The sequence below is a fragment of the Nipponia nippon genome, unplaced genomic scaffold (genome assembly GCF_047370975.1).
Source record: "Nipponia nippon isolate SJK-2023a ecotype South Korea unplaced genomic scaffold, ASM4737097v1 scaffold_8, whole genome shotgun sequence".
Taxonomy (NCBI): domain Eukaryota; kingdom Metazoa; phylum Chordata; class Aves; order Pelecaniformes; family Threskiornithidae; genus Nipponia; species Nipponia nippon.
Window position 1 is genome coordinate 21,183,052 of NW_028262402.1, and position 25,251 is coordinate 21,208,302.

General features: G+C 38.0%; 1 protein-coding gene across 6 annotated transcripts in view; it reads right to left on the reverse strand.

The window, feature by feature from the left end:
* Positions 1–25,251, reverse strand: part of GAK (cyclin G associated kinase) — a 77,326-nt gene that overhangs the window by 21,726 nt on the left and 30,349 nt on the right. For 5 of the 6 annotated variants that reach the window (XM_087741409.1, XM_087741407.1, XM_087741406.1 and 2 more), the window contains 11 exons: positions 23,488–23,611; positions 15,759–15,808; positions 15,517–15,665; positions 11,628–11,750; positions 10,157–10,290; positions 8,686–8,880; positions 7,539–7,656; positions 5,083–5,162; positions 4,536–4,729; positions 2,522–2,680; positions 1,281–1,760 (listed from right to left, as the gene is read on the reverse strand). In XM_087741409.1, the coding sequence (XP_087597535.1) occupies positions 1,281–1,760; positions 2,522–2,680; positions 4,536–4,729; positions 5,083–5,162; positions 7,539–7,656; positions 8,686–8,880; positions 10,157–10,290; positions 11,628–11,750; positions 15,517–15,665; positions 15,759–15,808; positions 23,488–23,611 (1,806 nt within the window). The remainder of the gene's footprint in view (positions 1–1,280; positions 1,761–2,521; positions 2,681–4,535; positions 4,730–5,082; positions 5,163–7,538; positions 7,657–8,685; positions 8,881–10,156; positions 10,291–11,627; positions 11,751–15,516; positions 15,666–15,758; positions 15,809–23,487; positions 23,612–25,251) is intronic. The other variant, XM_087741405.1, reaches the window with a different exon arrangement.

The window sequence follows — 25,251 nt, forward strand, 5'->3', positions numbered from 1 at the left end:
TAGCACCCTAGCACATCCTGAGGTGATGACCACATAGTACAGGACTCAGTAACACTTCAAAAAAACGAACCCTGGATTGTCAAGGTATCTTACTATAGCATAGCACATACACAAAACCTGAAGTACAAGTTTGATGTGCAAACTGAAACAGTGACCAAATATTCTCACTTCTGCAATTATCTTTCTCTTATCCAATTCAAAGGTAGAATGAGATACATACATGACTACTGCTCAGGTGTTTTACGGAGTAGATATAAGAAAGGCATAGTTAAAGAAAGAAAGTAATGAAGCTTCTCTTTTATAGACTGCTGCCCATGTAAAAAAGGTAATTAAGTGATTCCTCATTGACCACAGTAACAAAGTTCAATACTGAATTGCTTCAATAGAAAAATACTTGAAATGACCTGCATGGTCTACAAAAACACTTTGCAGCTGTACGTAAATTAAAGTTTTAGACTAAGTGAATTATCTTTGTGCAAATAAGCTAAACCTTTTAACAGTTCCCAGACTATTTGACTAATACTCCCAAAAGTCTTACTGTAACTTCAGGCAGAGAATCACTATTCCCAAAAGTTTAGTCATGTGACAAAGAGCTAGCTATGCATTGGTAAGACGAACAGAACCTCTAAACTAAAACACCTTGTTTTAAATACCAACTAGGTAGCAGTGTGTAACATTCTCTTGCAGGATACAGACCTGCCAACAACATCAGTAAAACCAGCAAGAAAACACCTTTTAGTGGTACCATTATCCTACTGGTTTGAACTGTAATCTACAGGATTACCAGTTGCCTATCAGTCTTACATGATTAACACTCAAAAATACGACACAGACATTTTACTTAAGCAGCATAGCTCTGTACCACATCTAATGCTATTGCTTCACATAAAGTGCAAGAAAGCAGTAAGTTATTACAATTCTATGCCTTAGAGCAAGAGAAGTTTACACATGGATTTAGAAAAGGATCTAGCATGTAACATTTGTATGGGAAAGCTACAGATTCTTTAAGAATACTGAATTTCCTTTAAATTCAAAATGTGACACTTTTCTGTTTACATGGTTTAAAGCTAATAGGATATTGGCAACATAACAAAATACCTGGATAATATACAGCAGTTTGTCTCCTTCATGCAGTAAAAACACATATTTTATGCAGATTCTTGCTATAGACCAATGTCTTCAGTGTACAGATCAAAACATGGTACTCATTTTCTAAGCACAATGCAAGCAGCAGTTTTTATCTGCCAGGCAGTTTGAGTACTGATGTTAAATTTACATACCTGAAGACATGGCTGCTGCTGACGACATACCCTGAGTAGCAGCTGGACACTGAGACTGACTGCTGAAAAAGAAATCTGTTCCTTGTCCAAGAAGATCTCCAGTGGGCTCTTCTGAAATCTGTGATGCATTACCCACAAACAGATTGTTCAACAAGTCCGCATTACTTGATGAAGAGTTTACTTCTGAGATAGGGTGTTTCTGTTCTGGTGAAATATCAGAGTCTAGTCCCAGTAAGTCTACACTCTCTTCAGGAAGAGCTTTTGGTAACGGTGAAGATGGAGCTTCAAAATTGGCTTCAAAAAGCAACTCTCCTTCTGGAGTAATAGAATCTTTTTCATCAGCAATTACCGTACTTTCTTCACCTGGAAATGTAGGAAATTCCTCATCTGAAGCACCACTCTCCTCCCTGTCATCAGACAGTTGAACATGATCATTTTTAGGTGAACTGGCCTCTATTCCACTTTCCGGACTTTTTCCTTCTTGAATAAAAAGAAAACACACCTTTAGATTACCAGGATTCTTCTGCCAACTGGGATAAAACAGACTTAAATGGTAAGACCATATGAAATCAATCCTTAATCAAAGCTCACACAAGAATTGGTGAAAAAAGAAGAACTAACTTGTTGCCTACCACCTCTTTGTACGGGGCAGGCAAAAGGGCAGCTCACTACCGTAGCTGCCACACTGCAAGGGCAGGTATTACAATTTTTTTCAAAATGAGACTGACTTGGACATTCGCCTCAGGACATCATACCACTTATGGCTTAGAATATCACTCGGTAACTGCTGCTCCACTCAATGACAGCAGTCAGTGACAGCATAAACGGTTACTCACATTTTTGCCAACAAAGCACCCAGAAAAAAGGACTTACACATGCATTATAAAGTTACATTTTCCTCAGTCCATACATACTGATCTGGACTCCAAGTCTACTTTGTTTCCTCTGTTCCTCACCCAACCTAAGTGGGAATGCAAAGGCTTCCTTGCAGACCTTTAAGGTTAAGATTTTCACAGGAAAAAAAGTTTAGCTCAGCATTTAGAAGTTACATACAATACCAAAACGTATTACTTGGTGTTTATCCAAATGAAGTGGAACAACCACTTGTTAACCTGCAGAGCTCACTCTTTAAATAGCTTTTTCTCACGGTCTGGTGAAATAATGACTTTTGCTGTATAAGAAAGCTTAAGCACTCATTGGAAGGAGTACAAGACAACAAACAGTTACTTCAGAGTAAGTACCTTTCCAGTCCAGAGAATGAAAGAAGTTATTTGCATCATTACTACTGCTGTGTGGGGATTCTGTCTCAGTAGGTGCACTTTCTGAAGACTGCTCCAGCTGGGATGCCTCTGCTTCATATTGTGCAGTTGAACCTGGTTGTCTAGGCAGCTCCGGTTTCCCTATGAGATAGATTTTAAGTCAGAACCCTTAAAAACTTCTAAAACTCACTCCTGGTCATAGCAGCTGGTATTTGACTTGCAGACTGACTGCTATAGCAAGACAACTGTCTCAGAGTATTTACTACTCTGCAAAGGTTAATTCCTGCCCTCAACCCCCCATTTGAAATTAGCATTATTAACTTTTTTCAACTGCAAAGGCTGGTAAAACCCTATGTTCAACTATATCATTAAATTAAATCAGACTTATAGCAAAACACTCAAGCACGCTATTTACATTTGTAGGAAAGTAGAATTAACACCTCACTTGTACCAACCATCCCCTAAAATAGGCAAGAACAATGAACAACATCTGCAATAAGGAACAGAACATCAGAAAAGAGCAAATGCAGCTATAGAAAAAAACGAGAGTATAAAGCCAGAGAAGAACATGGAGTTGTTAACAAACATCTCAAATGAGTTCAGTAATATGCTGTGTGCTGTGATTAACCACTCCTTACATTTCTTATTTTACTGAGATCAGATATTAAGTGACTCTTGTGTAAGACTGAGTTGGGCTGAGTTACCTACTGCCATATTTCCCAAAAAGGAGGCTTCCTCAAGGCAAATAAGACTCCCTAAATTAATAAGCTTTCATCCACTGTTTGAAAAGAATGTGATGAATCTTGGGAGAAAGCTATTTGTCTAAACCTAAAACCAAACAGGTAGAGCACTTTTCCACCTTCTTTCCGCATACTCAGTTGCAGCTTACAGAGATGCTGAAAAAATAGTCTGTCTCAGAAAACATACGTGGAAGATCATGATTAATGAAATAGTGCAAATTTTAATAAGGCAAGTTTTATAAAACCAGTTCACAGCATTTGCTCATCCTATTCCCTTCCCAACAGTTTTAAGAAATATTTTGAATGGAATTTGAAACCCTTACATTTCATTTATCAATCAGAAAATTAAAGTGACTTAAAGTAATTTTTACAGATCCTCATTATCAATGAAACACCTTAACTTTAGTGAGCTGAGTTCACAGTAGGATCTTTATAGAAAATTACCTAAATCATAATACAAACCAAACATATCCTACTAAAAAAAGTTAAAAAAAGCAGCAACTACCTTGTATCAAAAGAAATGTAATTAAGATGTACCACATTAAGAGCAGAGAGTAAGATCTCATGTACGGGGTACTAAAATCACCACAATAATCTCCATCATGCTTTTTATCCTGAAAGCACAGAGAAGGCTTAAGAGCCTTAATGAAAATATCAAGGCTAATTACTGATACCAGGAGAAGGAGATACTGAACATCATTAACTGGAATTAATGCAGGCATCTACAGATGAAGCATAGAAAATGTAGTATTAAAAAAATTAAACATCTGCTGGACCACATTAGGAAAAGTTGAGAAACTGAATTACAACATTACTTGGCTATGCATAAGAAGGACCTTGATAAAAACATTTTTAGTTAAGACCATTTGTGAGAAATGCTCAGATGATTTTAAGTGAAATGATAACGGTGCCAGTTTAGCCATATATAGTTCTTTCAAGACATTTTGCCTACAAATCCTGGCTGTCACAATTCCATTTGCTAAAATCTCTGCAAATAGCACATTCATAGCTTTAAAGCAAGCAAATGTAATGACAGCAGAGGTAAGACAAGGATAATTATAATCCATTATTGGAGGATAATTTATACTTCTTCATACAATGCAAATTTAAGTGATATTTACAAAAAAGCATCTTTTAAATTTCACTTAATCTTTTAAAATTCACTTAAAGGAGTGTCAGAAATTAAACAAAAGCCTCAAATACTAAGTACATTAGAAACTTTATCATGTTCTCCAGTTTTTCAAGAGATTCATTACCAAATTTTGATAAAATTTCCTGTTGTTCTTCTCGGGTGGAGAAAAGAATCTTGGGATTCAGTCCCTTTATATTCATGTTATCCCATGGTGGCTGTTCACAGCTAGGTCTATCTCTGGGCTCCACCTCTACTTCCAGATTGACTTGAAATAAATCAGGATATTTTTCTTGTATGTCACAGGCATCCAGGTCATACCTGCAAAGATGCATACAAGTACATTCTTGACACTGATGGCTAACTAGATTAAATTCACAGTAGTCCAAGACAGAACTTCAAAGCAATTAGTATAAGGCTTAAAACATGCTGTGTTTGTTTACTTTTTCCATGTATTTTAAACAGGTCACATTTTGGTACAGAGATTTTTTTTCTATCACGAAAAAAAACTAGTTTCCTTGAGGTGAGAAAACAAAAGAATGTTCTTATTGCAAATGAAGTCATCTGCTTCCTACATTGACTCTATTTCCTCCCCCCACCATATATTGGTTTGGCAGGTTAAACAGTTTCAGAGAAAACTTCTTCCAGTCTCCTACAAAAGGGTGTCAACGTACTTGGCAAATTTCACTGTGGTGGCATTTCGGGGCACAAAACCTGTGTGGAACTGAATCTGAAACATCTTCATTGAAGCCATCTGTTGAAAACAAGAAATACAGGGAAGCTGCATAAATCCACATGAACAGTATGCACAGTGTTCTGTCTTTAATATAATGCAAAGTATTTTCAGTATTAAAATATTTTAAAGTGTTTGTTTTGCTACCATTTCAGTTCATTCCATGTATACTTTTGAGAGATGTAAATGCAGTTTAAGACAGAACATAGATAAATCTATTACTACCAGAAACAAACCAAGAGACCTTGAACCAGACACCTCTCATCGCTAACCTCAAACAGGCTATCAAAGTCTGTTAAGTATTTCCAGACCCTGTTCTAGAGGCTGAAACTGCATGACCCTTATTCTGAATAACATACACTCGGAAAAAAATGTTGCGCAATACATTAATCGAGGAATCTGTCATATATAAGGAGTCCATTCAGAACAGTTTTAAAGTAGCACATTTAAAAGGACACTTTATAAAACATAAGAGTTTTTTCCTGTGCAACTTCTCAAGTCAACCATTCATCCCAGACAGAATTATAGGGCTCTTCCAAACTGATTCATTATAACCATTCAACTTTCCTAACTTTCTTCTGCTGGCAGAAAAACTACTTTCCCATGCCTGATCAGCATGCGAGAATCCAGAAAATGCTACTATAGAAGGTTCATGTATCTCCTGGTTTTGCACAAATCCAAATTACAGCCAACTGATAAATCCACTATGTATTTGTTCCCTGGCTTTAGTTACAACACGCGTGGAATAGTCTTGCCAGTCCTTACAAAGCAAGTCATACAGTAACAGTCCAGTAAATATGATATAATAAAATTGAATGATGACAGCTTTCCTTGTAAATGAGCATTTATTGAACATCATAACCAGAAGTCAAGTAACAGGCAAAGGCTAAGGGAGGTGATTTTCCCCTCTATCCAATACTGGTGAGGCTGCATCTGAAGTCCTATGTCCAGTGCTGGGCTCCTCAATACAAGAGAGTCACGGACATACTGGAGAGAGTTTCTCTGATCCATCCACCCATCCCTACCCTGAACTACAGATGAAAACCTGAACACCCTGTTAAATCCATTTTCTTAATCCCTTGCTATGCAAGACATTTCCTAGAAGATAAACTAAATCCTCTCTCAAATTAATGGTGAGCAAATAGGAGACATTCACAACACCCAGCTCTAGGCACTTAGTAAAAATAAGGACACATTGAATATTGTTCTATCAAAGCTCCAAACCAGGATCATAAACACTGTTGATATCATGTGTTGTGGATGACAAAATTCTAACCTTTTCCAATTAGCGAATAAATGCCAGAGAAACCACATCAAAGAAACTCTATCATCAGTGAAACTGAGACTGCACAAGGAATATAAGCTAACCTTGGCTGAATTTTCCCCAGTTGTATGCCTTCTTCACTGATGACCTTGAACCATACACTAGTTATTTTTGTGCAGTAGAGAATCATTTCACTGAGCTTTGTTTTAGGATGCTCTGGAAGATGTGGCCCCATAGCACTCTGGGGACATTCAGAAAGTCTTGAACCTCTGCAACATGACAAGATCTGATACTAACCTTCCTACACACAAAGCAGAAAAAACATCGGGAAAACCATTTATTTCAGTAATAGTAGATATGTATGAATATGCTTGTTTGCCCTAAATGTAGGGAAGCTGTCTGAAGAACCTCTGGATCAATTTTCACAATGCTCCAAAAGTTATCCTAAACTTTGCACTACCCCTTCCTATCTTTTACATGGATCTCCAAGTTTAATTTGGGTACTCATCTGGAGAAAAAAACATGTTTCTTTTTTAAAAATTTGAAAACAGGCTTCATTAGCAAGCTTTTTGTGATCTTGCAATAGATTTGCATTCATAGTTGAATTAGAAAAGGAAAACATGCATTCTCCCTAGGAGAACAAAGACTAGTAAGAAAATTGGCTATACACTCAACCTGGCTCTAGAAATAGGGTACAAAACTACATGGATTTTTCTAGGCTGTTTTGCACAGGCAGTCCCTGGAATTCCACTTTTCTATTGAGTGATATTTTTCCTTTTCTTGCAGTTTGTGTACACAGAATTAAAAAGTTCTCACTTGTTGTGCAACTTAACAGATAACAATCACTGTCTCAAAAAACTAGCTAGAGGCTAGCTACATGCAAATATAGTAACTATCACTACTGAAGTAATGTCCAGAAATGCTCAAAGCATCTGCATGCAGAGCACTAAGAATAGACATACTTAATAGGCTTGAAAAGGCTGAATTCCCAAGTACATGAAAACCTCACACATTTCTTTCAACAAAGAATAGCAAATAAACCCATGTACTTAATGAGATCAAATACAAGTATGATACAAAACTGCAACAAGAAAAAGCAAATCCTCCATGTAGGCTGTTAAATTCTTCATCACCTTGGCTTGTAGTCGGCCTCCTAGTGTTGACCTGGCATGATAGATCACAATGAGAACATCTCCCTGGACTGTTATACCTAGTGGAATTACTGCTTTTCCATCTTCAATTTTAAACTCCCTGAAGAAAAAAAACATAACCACAGTTAATTTTGCTTAAAACAGAGTATGACCTTATGTTTAGTTTGGTTTCTCCAAGGCCTTCCATATCAGCCCATAAAAATCTGCTTCAAGTTCTTATTATAGAGAAGGAATTTGCTCTAAGTGATTAAAACTTAAAAGCTACTCTAAAAATAACAGGATTAACAGTTGCCTACAGCAGAGCAACAGACATATTTAGACCCATAGCTCTCAAATCAAGTAGGGGAGAAACATGTCTTCAAGGAGCTGCTGGGAAATGCAAGAGACAGGGGATTATGAAGAAAGCTCTTCCAAAAAAAGGTGCATAAACTGTAGCTGCACTGCTGTGATATGTTAGGACTCCCACTAAGGGACAGTGGTAAAGAAAGAGGGGAAAATATTATAACACCCCACAGCTGTTTCTGTTCCTGCTCTCTTCAAATTCATTAAACTCCTTAAAGGGCTTGGATTTATAGGACAGCTAGAAGAACTTTGGTATTCTCTCATCTTTCCTCTGTGACTATCTACACCTAGTACTGCTAGCACCATTTGCAATTCCTGTGCTGTATTACAACAGCAGACAACAGAGCTGTACAGGGGCTAATAAGCACTCCACTTACAGCTACCATGCCTGGGGAATCCTTACTGTTTCCATGACTGAGACATGATGTTCAGTTCAGTACATGTACACCAGGGATCAATCTTCCTAGTTTACACCCCATGGAGTGAGAGGAAAGAGGGTCTTGCTCCCCTCTGCCTCCCAGTACCCACTGTGCCACCCCACCATCATCCCCACTTTCTGCAGGAACAGATCCAAGCTGCTATTATAACCACATTGTCTCTTCCCCATGATTTACCTTTCAAGATCAGCTAAAAGGGGACAGAGAAGCTGTTCTATATGTTAAAGCAGCTTTCTGCTCAACTGGCACATGCAAAATCATGCTTTCTCCTCACAGTAAGGGCTTCCTATTTAAGTTAGTCTAGAAAAACATAATGCGCTGTTTTGGAGCAAATCATAACCTATACTTACTTCATTTTGTCATATTCCTGGGAGGTAGTGGCTACTCTCTCATCTCCCACATAAACTTCGCAAAAGGGCCTGCAACCATTACGCTGCTTACTGAAAAGAGGAACTGGAGTCATGACGATTGATCTGACAAGGATGGGCTTGCTGTGAGGAATAATGGGTTCTTCAGCCATCATGTCACACATGTATTCAATATATCTGCCAAAAACAAAAGGTACTCATTTAGCCAGAGAACGGAATTCTAAAAATGGGTGAACACATAGGTGAGTTAGTGCTGTTCATATCCAGCCACTGAGCAGTGACAAATGATAACAACAAAACACTGGCAACACTTAACAACACTTCCAGCAACATATTTTCAAATCTGACAGAATTTCACAAAAGGAGAATGAAATAGAAACATGGAGAAATATTTATGATCCCTAGCCAGCCTCTCCATTTAAGGACAGCAAGGCAGTTTCTGTACAAAAGCCTGATGGCTGCATCACAAGAGAAAAATATACTGCCCAGAAAACTGAATACAGCACTGCATATGAACTCATCTGCAACCATGTCCCACCTTCCAGACAACTCCGGACATTGCCTTAGGTCTGTAGCTTTACAGATATTCACTTGTAAAACAAAGTAGCCACTCTTTCCAAAGGCCTTGAAACACCAAACTAGAAGAATTATTTATTCTGTGTCTTACACATAATGGATTGAAGTTGCATAGCTGTTCTAAAGCTAGTAACTCAAAGCTTCCTAAAGGCTTTAAATTTATCCTCACTAATATAAGTTATCTTGTAGAGGACTCATTAAATATACGCAAAGTAAATCTGTACAACAGCATAATCTGTCATTTACACTTAACTAATCCTTACTTCTCAGCTTTCTAAATCTAATCCTTTTTGTAGAAACACCCTTACTACCAGTGTCACTTGCTACTGAGACTTTATTGTTATAAGGTCTATCAAGTTAACTCAAAAAATCAGTTTAAAACATTTGTCAAGGTACATGAAAGTCACTTCTGCGTGCACTCCTTTAAAAAAGTAGAAGGCATTCTTACCTAAACAGGAAAGATTGACAGAAATCATTACTGGTCTTTCCACAGAACTTGCAGTGTTCTGACACGGTAAAACCTCTTGTAATAAACTAGTAAACATGGACGAAGTCTTACACACGTGGAAGAGGATTTTATACTTAAGAGAGCATTCAAAAGCATGCATATACCCTTGTTTTAATTCCTAACATTTCTTCACTACAGGTCATACTTTACTCACTTTTGATAAGAACATCATGAGTAACTTAAGGGCTCACAAAATTCAGAACTACTTTCTCTATTAATGATAGATCCATTTTTCCAAGTATTTTGCTGTTTGAACACAGACACTATTGAAATAATTTATCTCCTTAAAAAGCATCCTGTAAGAATAGTAGCATATTCACAGTTGCATAACTACTTGCTTCAAGAGTACCCTACAGACTGATACCATACCTTTTATGAGAAGGCCAAATGCCAGGAGGACAGCGTTTCATACTGAACATATAAACCGCAGCTTCAGCAGTAGTGAAGAGACGACAGAAACACAGAAAAGAACAGACTACAACAGCAGATGCTGCTCTTCCATCCTACAAAAAAATTGTAACTTTGTTATTAAACCTAGTGGAAAAAGTGTTACAGAAGTTACTGAAGAATATACTGTCTCCTTATTTAATGTAATGAAGTCCAACATCTAGTGTGATCATCAGATTTGAAGTTTGTATCTGAATATGAAGTGTTTTAATTTGATTTCCACACAATACAGAAGATATTACACATTATCTGCTTGCTAAAATGTGAATAATTGTTTTAGCTTAACATTGTTTGAAATTTTCAATTTATGTTTATTACCTTACTATCACTAATACCCATTTTTAAGTTTGTTTCCTGGCTGCCACCTGAAACCCCACTCAGTTCAGTGCTGGTTTTGGCCGATAACCATGGACTTCTGCTACAAGAGAAGTCCTAAGACTCAAAAGAACTAAGCCACACTAAACTCTTTAGTCTTCTGACCAAAACTGCCTGAGATTAATAGCATGCCACAGAACCAAGAGAAGGAAATTAAAACACTGAGCCTCGTTCTGCAGGGACCACAGCTACACATGTTCCAGATGCACCCCTACATTACAACAGACTGAAGATTCAGAAGAGGTAATGGTTGGCAGAACAGGGCCTCTCCAGTTTTATTGCTAGCAACATGGAATAGATTTTTTTTGTGGTCATTTGGCATAGGAGTGTGGAAGCAGAGAAGAAATAAAGGTTTTTCCTCAACTTGTTCTAACAGGCATTTCCTTCAAAGCCAGGCTTCTATTCTAACCATTACTTAGATCAATGAATGAAAAGGTCTACCAGCACCATAAGAGCCAGATCTTTAAAGAACAGTTCAGCAAATCAGTATTATTACTGCTGGTGTAAACTAGCAAGCCCAATGATTTCCAGAAGTCACTAAACTAGTCTATGATTCCACGGGTTGGACCCTGCCTTTCAGTTAAATTTCACACAGATGTAACAAAAAAATGATCCCTACCCTGAGATGCCTACACTTAGGACAAAACATTAATGAATACAGGGGAAGAATGAAACAGTAGTGGGAAATGCAGTGTACACCCAGCTGTCACTCAGAAAACATGAACAAAATACAAAGCAAACACTGAAATAGAGCAGATTCTTTCTCCCAAAGGCTACTTTGCCTTAATCCCTGCTATATACTGCCTTCCATGCTACATGCAAGTAAGCATTATCCTACTAATTTGCCTCAGGAGAATATTTATGCAAATAACTTTCCTAAAGACACAGCAGGATGGAATTGCCCCCAGGCCTCACAGTAAAGAAAGCCGGTAATATTCATAAACTGAGTGGATACTAGCATCCTTATTCACAATTTAAAGCTAGATTGAGCAAAGCACTTCTTAAACCAATTTCTTACAAGGCAGTGCACAATGCAAACATTCTTCTGGTCTTGTTTCAGCCATAAATGCATATTCTTGCATATGGTATAGAGATTATGAAGGTTTGGTGCTCTTCTTGCTGGCCAGCCACATTCAGAAACCTGCAACAAGAGAGAGTGCAGAGGTGAGAAACAGTCATAGAGGTGAGATTACATAGTCACACACATTTGCATAGCATAAGCTGTTTATATAAGAGGCAATTTTACACTTTAATGCCATCTTCAGGTAGAAATTAAGCGAGATGCTCAAGAAAAGCAGTCTCACACAGGGTAAGCATCACTTTATAGGATGAAGTGCAATAAAACTCCAGTCCTGTCTATAGTCTGCTGCACTGGATGTATCGACAACTCAGATTACTATCTGAAATCTTCTTAGAGCAAGGAACAAAGTAAAACAGCTGTCAACTTGATTTGTGACCATACTCTTAAAGCAGAAAAAACAGACTTGGTTTGCTTTTTGTCATGGTTTAACCCTAGCCAGCAACTAAGCACCACACAGCCGCTCGCTCACTCCTCCCCAGTGGGATGGGGGAGAGAATCAGATGAGTAAAAGTGAGCAAACTCATGGGTTGAGATAAAGACAGTTTAATGGGTAAAGCAAAAGCCACACACGCAAGCAAAACAAAGCAAAGCAAGGAATTCATTCACTGCTTCCCATGGGCAGGCAGGTGTCCAGCCATCCTCAGGAAAGCAGGGCTCCATCACGCATAACGGTTACTTGGGAAGACAAACACCATCACACCCAACATCCTCCCCTTCCTTCTTCTTCCCCCAGCTTATATACTGAGCATGATGTGATATGGTATGGAATAGCCCTTTGGTCAGTCTGGGTCAGCTGTCCTAGCTATGCTCCCTCCCAGCTTCTTATGCACCTGACAGAGCACAAGAAGCTGAAAAGTCCTTGACTAATGTAAACTCTGCTCAGCAAGAACCAAAACATCAGCATGTTATCAACATTATTCTCATCCTAAATCCAAAACACAGCACTCTACCAGCTACTAAGAAGAAAATTAACTCTATCCCAGCTGAAACCAGGACACTTTTACATATGTCTTATTCAAAGAGCCTCAAGAGTTAAGTAATATCCCTTCTGTAATTAGTGCTACAAAACACTACCAAATAATCAGCTTCACTGCTGAGGTCTATATTCTTAAAATCAGCTGTCCAGTAAGAATGCCGTATATGAAACCTGATCCTTGAGCACTTGCAACACCTAAAGAGTAGATGTTCTGCCAGGACCAAGGAAACCACTTACAAATCAAGCTGCTTCTATTTCTTTTTAGCCAGGACCACAATTGCTGAATGCAGAAGACCAAGTTTTGCTATCAGCAACGTGTTTTCTTAACCAGATAAAAGAGTTCAAGGGTTATTCTGAGATGAATTACCTGAGTGTCACAAAAAATTCTTAATGAGATTGGTTTTGTGCCAAGCTCAGGAAAAAAGGCTGAAAGAAACAGTCTGACATACAAAGTCTCCTACAGCTTTCACTGTATTCTAGTATTTTAATTAAAGAGGGCAGCTTCAGAAAGCTTTTCTACAAGAGATCTAAATTTAAAGTTCTTTTGTTAGTGAAAGCTTATGCAAAGTCACCACTGAACGAATAAAAGCAAAGGCAAGCTGTCCTTTATATTCCTGTGCACCACAGGATTCAATGTGGGCTTCAGTACATCTCAAATATTACAACAGCAGTGAAAGAATCATATTGCAGCATTACAGCTACAAACCTGAAAACAGTCTAGAAAAGCAGGTGTATTGAAACAAAGCAAGAACTGACTTTTCTGATTTACTGTTTATTTTCTGATCAAATGCTAGTTTTGTTACAAGCTGTATACCATACAACATTACCTGCTTTTCCTTTGGCTATGTTTTAAGCTCAAAATGTTCTCACCATTAGCAGAATGACGGAGAGTGCACAATCTCTCTGAGCAACCTGTTCCAAGTAGGACTCAAAACTACCAGAGAAGACTTCAAAACTACCATTAACTTTAACAAAGGTTAAAGAAATTTGTAAAAGTTCCATACAGAGAGTGTAGAGCAAGAAAGTAAGAATATATAATTTCATAAATATCTACTGAGCAAAGTGTCAGAATGAAGAATTTCAGAAGCTGTCCTCCTCTGATCAAGTTTAAGGCTTGCCATAATCATCTTTTGCAGGCACTAAAGAAAAACTAAGCTTCCTTATCTTCCTACATGGCTGCTCTCACCCAGCACTGAATAAAGAAGTCAGTCAGTATTGCTCATTGTGCATCTGGATTTCAAAGATGGACAGGTTTCCCCAATATATTTGAAGAGTTTGTTTACCAAGTAAAATAGTTGCCTTTTTTTGTTTTTAAAAAGAAGACAATGTTTTGTAGAAACTTCCTAAATACTCCCAATAAAGTGGGCAGGAACCTACAATGTTTTGTCAAGTTATGATCTCCTATTACTTCCCAGCAAAACAAAGATCATAAGACAAAACGAATTTCAGAGATAAATGTAGACCAGAAGAGTTCCAGATCACTGGTAGATTTAGCCATGCTCATATTACCATTCACGGTATCAATACATCAGAAATATCAACATATAGGCACCTGAGACTTGCATAAACAAAAAACCATCCCCAGGGTGAACAATTTCCCAGTCACAGAATTTATCATTCCATAAACTGAGACTGATCACTTTGTAGGAAGAGGAATAAATCAGTTCACTATGTCGGCCTCAGTGGACTTTCCAGCAATCTCATGCTAAAAAGCATTGCTGAAGATTTTGCTTTGAGGTTCCTACTCCAAATAATCATGCAGGAAGTTTCCCGCATGATCAAGCTTTGCCTTCCATGTTGAACAGCCTTTGCCTGAACCTCATACTGAATGAGATGCAGATAAGGAAGTTGATTGCCTCCACCCAAAGAGGCAGTTTTTTCAGGCATGACAATACTTTGTCTCATTTACAAGGAAACAAAAGGAAGTGACAAGCACTAAATAGAATACGTTAAACATACCTCAGCCTGACAGTTTAAGTGAACTTGGATAACTGAAGTAATGCTAAGGATAGGTCTGCAGGATAAGGCCCAAAAGGGGTTTCCTGGAACAAATAATGCTTCCAGACTCTCCCCTGAGCAGTCAGTACTGTGAGGAAGGGGCATGATCACTACAGACTGTTTAGGTGAGGTCTAATGTCGCCGGTGCTAGACAACTCACAACACAGTAACAATCTCCACTGTTGAGCTACTTACAGAACAGTTGAGATGTATTTAGGAGCAGACACTGAAGTCCAGGATCTCAGCACCTAACAAGCTGTCCTCACTACCTTGTTACTGAATTAGGCAAATGTCTTCATTTTCATATCAGAGAAATAGCCAGAAAGGCTAACTGAGGCTCAGCTAAGCTATACCAATATTTCAGGCAGTAGCAACAAGCAGTCAGCTAGGGCTGAGCCATATGGGAGTCAAATGGTGTGGTAGCAGGACAAGGAGAAAGTCCAGTAAACAGGTTGTGCAAATCAGTCACCAAAGGAGTATTGCCTTTAATAAAGGAAAACATCTGAATGTAGGAAAGACCGAAATTTTAGTAAAATTTTTTTATTAAGTATTCTCCATTTAAATCTGCAACATGTAAGGTACCTGTACATGTTTTCAAACATATCACTAGCCTAGGAAACACAGATTTTAATTAGTAAGATTAAAGATTAGTCTTTAATCAGTTATGTTTGGATTGAAAGCAAAGACAAGCAGAATATAGGTTACTCTTTGATCTTACGTTTACATTTATTCTTTTGTGATCTTTTGGATTATGCAACTTGCTTTAACATATTTCACAATAAAAAGCTGAAGGTATAATCAAGACATTGTGTTGAAAGACCTCTTACAGAAATACACAAAAACTATACACACCCTATTATGGAATCTTGAAGACCTGTATGTTCTTGGAGAGAGATTGTACACAGCATAGTGGCCAGGATGTTTAGAGTCCAGACATAACCGCACATCTTCTATGTTATTTTTGATGGCAGATTCTACACCTTCAGCTGGAAAGGACATCACTGAAGACAGAACAACAAACACCAGGTGAAGTATTCACTTTTTTCATATATTAAGAACAACCAGAAATTACTCTTAAGACATAGCTATCATACCAGCAATCCTGGAAGTGATGTATGATATATCCAAGTCCCCTTTTGCATAACTGAAACAGAACACATTGGAGTTAATACTGTGAAATAGAAACATTCAAGCCATAAGTCTAAAACCCAGGTCTCTCAGGCAACACCCACCACCATGAAGTGTGTTTCATTTCTTCCATTTGAGGCTTGTTACCTCACACTTCAAGGATTTCAGAATAGAGTTTTCAGAATAGACATTGTATTTGAACAGTTACTCATTTACATGAGTTGCAATAAAACCATCTCTAGGGACTTTGTACAGATGCCTTCAATGTTTAACTCATTCCTCTAGCCCCTGCTCTTACTGATAAACATTCATTGTAGGTATCAGTTTGAAAGCCTAATGAGGATGCATTAATATCTTTAATGGAGGACATCATAATGCTTAAGACAAAGACCATTTGTTGAAACATTAGATTTTAAATGATGTAAACCTGGCATGTTACTATTGGGTCCAGCTGGCCAATTTCTGAATTCCATATGAATAGAGAGTACCTGAATTTCTTTCCTCATTTAAATCATTCCTCCAAAAATTCACTTCCAAAACTCCCATAGTGAGCAAGGCATTAATCATTGCTCATCTTCTCATATAGTTGTGCACAGTTCTAAGGAGTAGCCTTTTTGAAAAATAATCTCCCAGTGACTCTATTTAGGTCCATTCCCTTCATCTCTAGCTAATCACCCACATTACGCCAATAATTTAAGACCACTATTACTTTTTTCGTTTCTAGGGTATCTGCTATGTAGCAGGACAAAAAACGTTGAGAAAAAGACAGAAGAGCCCCAGCACAGGCCAACACCCTTCAGTATAATCACATAGGCCTGCATTCCTGATTGGCAAAAAAAGACCAAACCTCACCTACAGAATTTCGTTTAGACATCCCTAACTTAAGTCAGTAGCATATAATCTCCAGAATACCAAAATGTCATCACAACACTACGATGGAATGCGGAGGCACTACCTCTTTAGAATGCTTTTCTGTCACTATAAAGTTTCAAGACACTGCTTGAAAGAGCAGAACTCCGCTCTTTCTGTACTCAAATTTCAAAACATCAAGAGAATATTATGTTTTGATCCCTTACTGCTTCCTAGTAAACATGAAGGAGGCTGGAGGGATTGATTAAAAGATTACTGAATTGACAAGGATGGGGAGGAGGATTTTAGATAAGGCAAGAACAACTGTTCTGAAAGCAAGGACATTAAACAGTATTTATGTGGAATAGCATGATCAGTGTCCTAACAATGATAATGACCCAATGTCTCAAGAGAAACTGAAATCACCACAAGGAAGTTTGAGTCTCACTAGACAAAGCACTAAAAAACCTCAGCCTTGCAAAATCTTGCATAAGGAGGTAGACAAAATGGTCAAATGAACACTATTTCAAAATTCTTTGCACCTTGGAAGAACATAACTTCATCATGTAGCTCAAGTGGTAACACTGTTGCAGCCAATTAAGCTAATTAAGGCAGAAATTTACATTCAGAGCTAATCACGATTTCTTACTAAAATTAGTGATGAGCATAGTCCTTTATATCATTGAGAAGTGTCAAATGTTATTTGTTGCTTACACCCATCAGCTTCAAGCAAGATAACATGCAGATCATTCTAATGATACCAACTTTTTTGATAGCCAAGATAAAGAACCACCTAATACGATAGTCTGAGAACAAAGAACTATTATCTCTTCAATGCTATAACACTGAAGTCGAGCAGCAACTTGAAACAGAAGCACAGAACTATTAAGAGCAAAAAAACCAACAGTCCTCACACCCATTTCCTTTGAGAAAACTTTCAGATATTAACTTCTTACTAGCAACACCACTCAATTCAGCTTTGCTTTTTACATTTCTCTAAATTAAAATGTAACATTATTAGGAGCATGGATCTCACCACACATATCACAAAAAATGCAGCTTGTCAACAACAGAGCACAGCCAACTCAAGCTTGCTGTTTTGCAGGCAAAAATCTGTATACCTGTTTGAAATGAAAAAGCTTCAGAATGTTCGTGCTGTCTTAATTAAAATGTAGCTGCTAAACTGCAAAATCAACAAAAGCCTCCTAAAACATGTGACTTTGTCCTTGAATTACTATTCCTTGAACTTTATTCTGAAGATTTCAGAGCTATTTCAGTACTAAAACTTGAACACAAGTTACTCTGTTTTTTAGTGGAGTGTTTCACATCTGACTGGTAAGTGAGATTGCTTTAAATGGCAGGAAGGTGAAAAAATGCTTATTCTTCACACTGGTAAGCATTCCTATATATTTCAAGATATAACCCAGTAACTAAACATCAGGAATAAGGTCTTTCCTTTCATGTTGCTAACAGCAGAACTTTCGTCTACATAGTGATGTTGCTGGCAGGTGATGAGTAGAAGAACATGCAAACAAATCAAGAAGACTGCATGAAGCATTTCTGGCTTGTGATCTGTATGGAAAACTCAGTGTGCTTTTTAAGGCTTTAATTAAGCTCAACAGGAAAGTATGTTATGAGAGCAGTATTTAGTCACTTTTCTGATGATACCAGGCTACTTCAAGGCTTCTTAGTGAGAAGTCTAGTGGGCAATGTAGCAAATAAGATACGAATTTTCACCTAAACTAAATCAGAAGTTTTAATTAGATGCTAAAAACTTTCCAGTGTGTAAATGGTTGGCATTATCAATCTTGCCAGAGAACAGCTACACTTAGACCATAACTAATATGAAACGAAAGATCATTCCAGCAAATTAAGTTAAAAAAATTAAAATTAACAATTACATTCACAAAATAAACTAGTTAGCATACAGCACAAAATTCTACAACAGTGCATAGTTACCTTGTGTTACTAACAGCTGAAGATAGGAAAGAATAAAGAATGACAGACTAACCAGCACAGCTACAAGGTGAGCACACAAACCATTATCTTCAGTTACGCTCTAACACTAAGCAATCTTCCTCCAGACATCTCTATACTCACAAGAATAGAAAAACATCTATTTGTTACCTAAGTACCTCCATTTTTGCAGTTTATTTTTTAAAAGCCAGGAAGAAATGCAGCACTGAAATTCACATCAATGTGTTCCCACTTGGTTTTGCTTCATAAAACTGAATTAATCATTCAACTACCTAGTGCAACACAACGATCCATGAAATAAAACATTAATGCAGCACCAAACCAGAAACAAAATTACCTTAGGAGCAAAGGAAGCTAGCAATAAAAAGGCAGCTAACTGTTCCCTCGATTACTAGATCATAATCTCTTCAGTGAATGAGACTGTTCTGACAAACCAAAACAAGACTGATCATAAGTTTTGCATGCTGCTTTCAATACCAGTGAAAGCTGGATACTTAAAACATTTATATATGTTTTTTTGGCAGGGCATCTATAACCTCTGTGGATGCAGACCTCAATAAGCATAAAAGCTGCTCAAGGGCACAGCAGTGTCACAAACGAGAGATGGATGAGCTGAACAGAGGTATGTTGAGACTGCACGGCGGCAGACTGAGTTATCAGGCACACATGGGTACATCTGCTGGAACAAAGTTGCCTTTCATGCAGACATTACTCTGCCCTATCAGGCCCCTTCAGAGCAGTGTATATCTGCACCCTAGTACTTTTCTAGGTCATTTTCCTATCGATAGAGGGCTGAACATCTGTTGCTCTGTGTTCTCTCACGTAGCTATAAATTGCTTCTGCCTGACCTGAATCTGGAGCAGAGATTGCAACACCTCCAAGTGAGGTGGCCTGGGCAACAATCAAGATGGCCCTCACTCATTCTCCTGTTCCTAGTAGCCCGTGACATGTGTTTTAGTTTTCAGACTTCATCATTTACTAGGATAAACAAGAGACCAAAATTTGAATTAAGATAAAGGCAGCTATGGGAGAGAAGAAAACTTTTTTTTGTAGCAACTACAAAACACTAACTCTTCTACTGTAGTTTGGACTCAGTGAGAAAGAAGACTGCCTGCAGTAAAGGAAATAACTCCATAATTCAGAAAAGCAATGATAAGTAGGAAGAAGAAAGCCTACCTAATGACATGACAGACTCCTACATGAGGAGTGCTTAAGTGTGGTGAGGAAAATGCATGACAAAGAAGAGACATTATAGTTCGTCCAGAATGTCTGCTTCTCATGTTGGTTGAAGAGTTTTGGAAAGGCAGTCAAGGATGCAACAGTAGAAGAAGTATTCTCACATCCCTGACAGTACCAGCTGTAGCCACAACACAAGTTTGTAAAGGCAGAGGATGACCATGAGAAACAGATATGTCCTACAGTAGATGCAAACAAAGAATTAACACTTCAGCTTGGTTAAAGCATAAATAGTTTAAGAACGCACAAGCCCAGTGGTGGGACTCTCAGCAGCACAGTGAATGTTAAATGCTAAAGAACCTGAGACTACCTTAGGTCCTGCATAACAGTAAGTATTGCTCACATTAATTCATGTTTTGCCATTTCAGTGAACTGTTAAACACAGTTAACGTTCAAAAGACATGACAGACTTATCAAGGAATGAAAATCACAGCCCTAAGGGCCACCAAAGAATATTTGCAAATTACAAGTGGAAAGAGTTTCTCTTTCAGTATTGATTAAATATCTGGAAAACAAGTATTGAAGTAACTGGTTCTCACTAGCATAATTACATACTTGGTGCATTCCCTCCTTTTCTTTCACTCCCCAACCCTATGACCAAATTCACTTAGATAATACAAGAAAACAAACAGGCAGTTGTATGAAGACAGAGGGTCCTCCACAAACCCAAGATTTGTTTATGGCAGTGCAGAGCTTAAACAAAAATCTGGCAGTTTCACATGCACTGCCAGAGGCAATATGCACAAGCCACCTAAATACAAACCCTTATTCAATCAGCCTAGTCCAAAACACCTCTGAGGGACTGATCTCCTCATGATGAAGCTTGAGACTTAACATACACTGTCTGACAATCCTCTGTCAACCCATCACAGCCCATGAAAGTGCTGCATCCCCCATTAGCTGGAAAAGGCCTGTGGCTCATTGATCTAATTTGGATATTACAATACTTCCACCCATTAAAAGCTACAAACCAAAACCAGGTCAAAAAATTACATTCACAAGCTACTCAATTCCAGTAAATATCCACATGTGACTTTCTGTAATTAATACAAGTAGGATGTAAAAGTAAAAGCTTTTCTTTGACTAATATTTAGTAAGTTCCACAAGACATGCACTAAAATGTCTCCAACAGCACTCGCATTCCTGACAGAGGCTTAAACACTACCATAAAGTAAATAGTCATGCCAGATAGGGTTTGAACCAGTTTAGAAGATACCAACAGTTCTTTATGTCTCACACAAATTTAAGGCTTAAATGATCCTGCCACAGGGCTCTCTGCAGGACTTGAGAGCCTCCAGTTCCATTTCAATCATCTTTCCCATTTTTGTCAAAACAGGGATTCTAACTAACGTGCCAAGTGTATAGTTCAGCCACAGAACACTAATTAGCAATTCAGAAGTAGCACAGTAACTTTAAGAATAAGACAGATGCAAGACTTATTTTGGGCAGCCACCATAATCTAAACAAACAATTGTAGAGAAGAGCATATGAACTGAACAGGATCTTTTCAGACAGCAAGTACTCGCTGTCCTATACTTCAGAAGCTGCCAGATGAGCTCTGCAGATGTGGCTGGATGTACAGTTACTGTTTTATTCCTTGCACACTACATTTATTATGGAACCAAAGAAAATCACACAAAGCAAAAAGCCACACACCCCTGTTAGGTAAGAGGAATAAAAAAGTGCAGGCACAGCATAAGCCATGCAATATTAAAAAGTCAATTTTAGACAGTCCTAATCCACCACTAGAAAAGGGGAAAATGGCATAAGATGAAATTCAAAAAAGTAATTAAATTTCCAGTGGCCTTTAAGAAAGAAACCACTTGCAAGAGCAGGAAGAGGAAACTTCTTCAAACATAGCTGACTGATGAAGGCACAACTCAGAAAGTCATGTAGAGACAAGAGCACAAGAAAGTGAAGTGCAGGAGTACTTCAGAAGCATGTAGTGTACAATCAAAATATAGTACCAGAGTAAGATCTAAGACAGGAACACAGACATGGGAAAGCAGTGCCTAAAACTTCTGACAAAAGGTATAGAAGAATTTAAGTGTTACCTGTCACAAAGGAAGAAAAGTAATTTCTCTGCTGCAAGACTTAGATTTAAGCAAAACCGGCAGATATAAGACAAGGAATTAAGTACCTTCGAGTTTATAAATAGTAGAGCTGTCAAAGGCAAGGAATCTGCAGAATATTTCCATGTTTTACCACACAGTAAATTTCTTTTAACAACATATCACAAAAGGAACAGAAGTAGGACCGAAGAGGAGGGGAGAGGAAGATCAGTTTCACAGAAGGTAGCAGGTACAAGGAGATAAAGAACAGAGGCCTGCAAGACAACACATGTCAAAGATAAAATGGACAGCAGTTGCTTAAAAGTTGTAGCTCATCATGTTATTTCATACATGGAATTCCTACAGTTCTGCTAAGTTGCTAACAAATCACCGCTTTTCATCATGCAACAGTTCATTCCCCTTGTACACCTCCCTGTCTTCTCCTGAGCCAGTGCTGTTTCCCCACAGTGAAAAGTTTGATGGTACTGTGCCAATTGCTTCTGTAGAAAGCTTAAGGACAAACCAAAGCGGCAGAGCTTTTGCAGCCTTTAAAAAAAAAAAGAGGACCTGGCCTTTCTAAGCCACACATAGGAAGTTTAAATAGACTAAGTGTAAGAGCAAACAGCTAAAAATGCACTTGAAGTGGCTACAGAGGTGCACGATCTACAAATCTAACATATCTGATCATTACAAACATTTTAGGGCAGCACTATGCACAAATTACACTCAGTGACAGAAAAAAAACATGTTGCAAGCAATAGACTTCACAAGCCATAGCACAGTATCCCAATTAAAGGGCCACAAACCCTACAGTGAGGAACAAGGTTCAGTATTTCTTATAACTCAAGTCATGGTATTCACTAGTGACTTACCTGCTCTTCCTAGAATTAAGAAAAAACTTTTACACTGCATAAAATTTTATTATGAGTAAAAAATGTATGAATCATACGGATTGATCATATAGAGGTACTAGAGACCTTTGGAATGGGACTGAAAATCTGATTAGAAAAAAATAATCACACACTGGGTATCTGAGAACAGAAATCAAAACAGGAGAGTATTCTTCCATGTAATGCAGGGCAAAGGAGAAAAACAGTGCAGATCCTCTCACTTTGCCTTGAGGGCATAGGATTCCACCTGAAAACTGGACAGAAGAGCTCATACGCTATATCCTACGCATATGCAGTTGTTCTCACCTCCATTCCCTTTATTTGCGCCTTTCGCACCCCATCTTATTTATTTCCACTCTACTAATTAAATTAATTCATTCTGAACCATGATAGTCCTATTCCATAACTCTCCACCCTGCTCCAGCTCCCACCTGCTCATCTCTCCCAAGCTTTCAGTATCTAAAATACAGCAGAGAAAGTAGTACTTATGGACAGACTTTTTTTTTTGCCCCAAGCATTCTCATTTCTAGTATATGATTGCTAAAGTAGCTTTTGTATTAGTATCTCAGAGCTCACTACCAGCTATTAGAGCTCATACTTGGAAAAGTATGCTGAATTTGATGATTTCTGGAGTAAGCTCCTGACCCTTCATTTAGAACTCTTACCAACACAATTTTATTTTTTTTACTCACTTGGCCACAGACTGGATAACTTTAGAAGATGTATCCTTAATATTAGTGAAAAATCGCTCTGTTCCACCCCTCAGAATATCAAAGAACCCTCCATAAGTCTGGTCACATTCCGCAACGGTCAGGCCTAGAGTAGTTGAATAAAAATAATTGTATTTTAAGTCATATCCTCGAATGGGCTCCATACTAAAGCAAGTTGCCTACAAAGCTGGAAGTGAATGGATATACAGGCTACGCCTTGCTGTAAGGCTCACATGTCTAAAGCTCCCCTTAACTACGACCTATGCAAAAAATAGTACTTCCTGCAGTCAGGAGGTACTAGGAAACCACTTAACACATTGTTTAATTGACTGTTTGCATTTAAGAGAAAACAAGGTAAAAAATTTCTGAACATGAAGTATTTATTTCATGCTGCCAGTGCAGCAAAATACTGTCTTTTTTAAGCATCAGCCTCTTAAGTGCAGCTTATCATTATCAAGTCTACTTAAACACTCCCAGTAGAGATATTTTAATGCAGGGCTTCAAAATCAGCTGGCATAATTCAGTTACTTTTTAAGCACATCCCAGGAAAACATCCCTATTAATATGATTGTATACAACAGTACCCATTCTTGCACAAAACAGATGGCCAGACAGACTTTTGATTATAATCCTCTTAGGAAGCTGGCTTCTTCCACAGAAATTGATAACATTGGGTAATATTTATTGCAGTAATTTTAAAAGTTTCCCTGAAACATTAATACCCTTTGTCTCACTGGCAATTCAGCATAAGTAATATCAAGCAAGAAATATCAAGCTGGAAGGAAAACTGAATACATTATGAAATATTCGCTTGATATCTTCTACATTAATTGAAATGTTCCATATTCACATATGACATATAATAAGATGGGTGCAGAAATTGCCTTTTAGTAAGAAATTAGATGGAAATAAGCCTATCAAGCTTCTCATTTTCTTTACTACATTAAGTGCAAGTATTTTCAACTGAATGAACTCTGGAATATCTATTTTTACAGAATAACTATGTCAGCTTTTAATTGTGTCATTCTGGAGACATGTTTTGGTTGACACAATTTAGTACTGCTAGTCCAACTACTGTTTTTCCTCAGATAGTACCACAACTCCATCTCCTCACCATTGGTGGTGTAACCACCTCCTGAAGTCCCCTCTGCTCAGTCCTCCCAAAATTAGCTGGGCTCAATGCCTATTTCTGAAAGTGCTGACTGGATAGCCAATAAACTGAGTTTAGGCTGCTGCTGTTTCCCTTTGAGGCTGTCAGACATGAGGCTTCTGGAAGCGACAACACTAAATAGCTTTAGACTATGATCACTGTCAGATGCACTTCAAACTATCATGGGGGTCAACAGTGTTTTTGGGGGGACGGAGGAGGAGGGAAAGGTGGATCCCAGACGCTTACGGAAGTATTTCTTCCTCATACAGGTTTTTCACAGGCTAAAATAAATACGTCAGGTCAGGGACTCCTTAGCATTCATGAATTACTGTAGTCCATAGTAAAAATCCCCGCAATTGCTTCTGCGTTTACTGGATTACCTCAACCATTAGACACCAACAAGCCTATTTTAGCGTAAAGTTATACCAAAAGCCACAGAATGGCTGTTATCTTTTTAAGTTGTAACACATCTGATGTTAAGTAGTTCTTCTTGGAAAGCAAAGCCAACTGTCACTTTCTCACACCAAAGATCCAATATTGTGCACAAACTCAGGAGATGTACTGAGTTCAGTAACTTCTGCCACAAAGTAACAAGG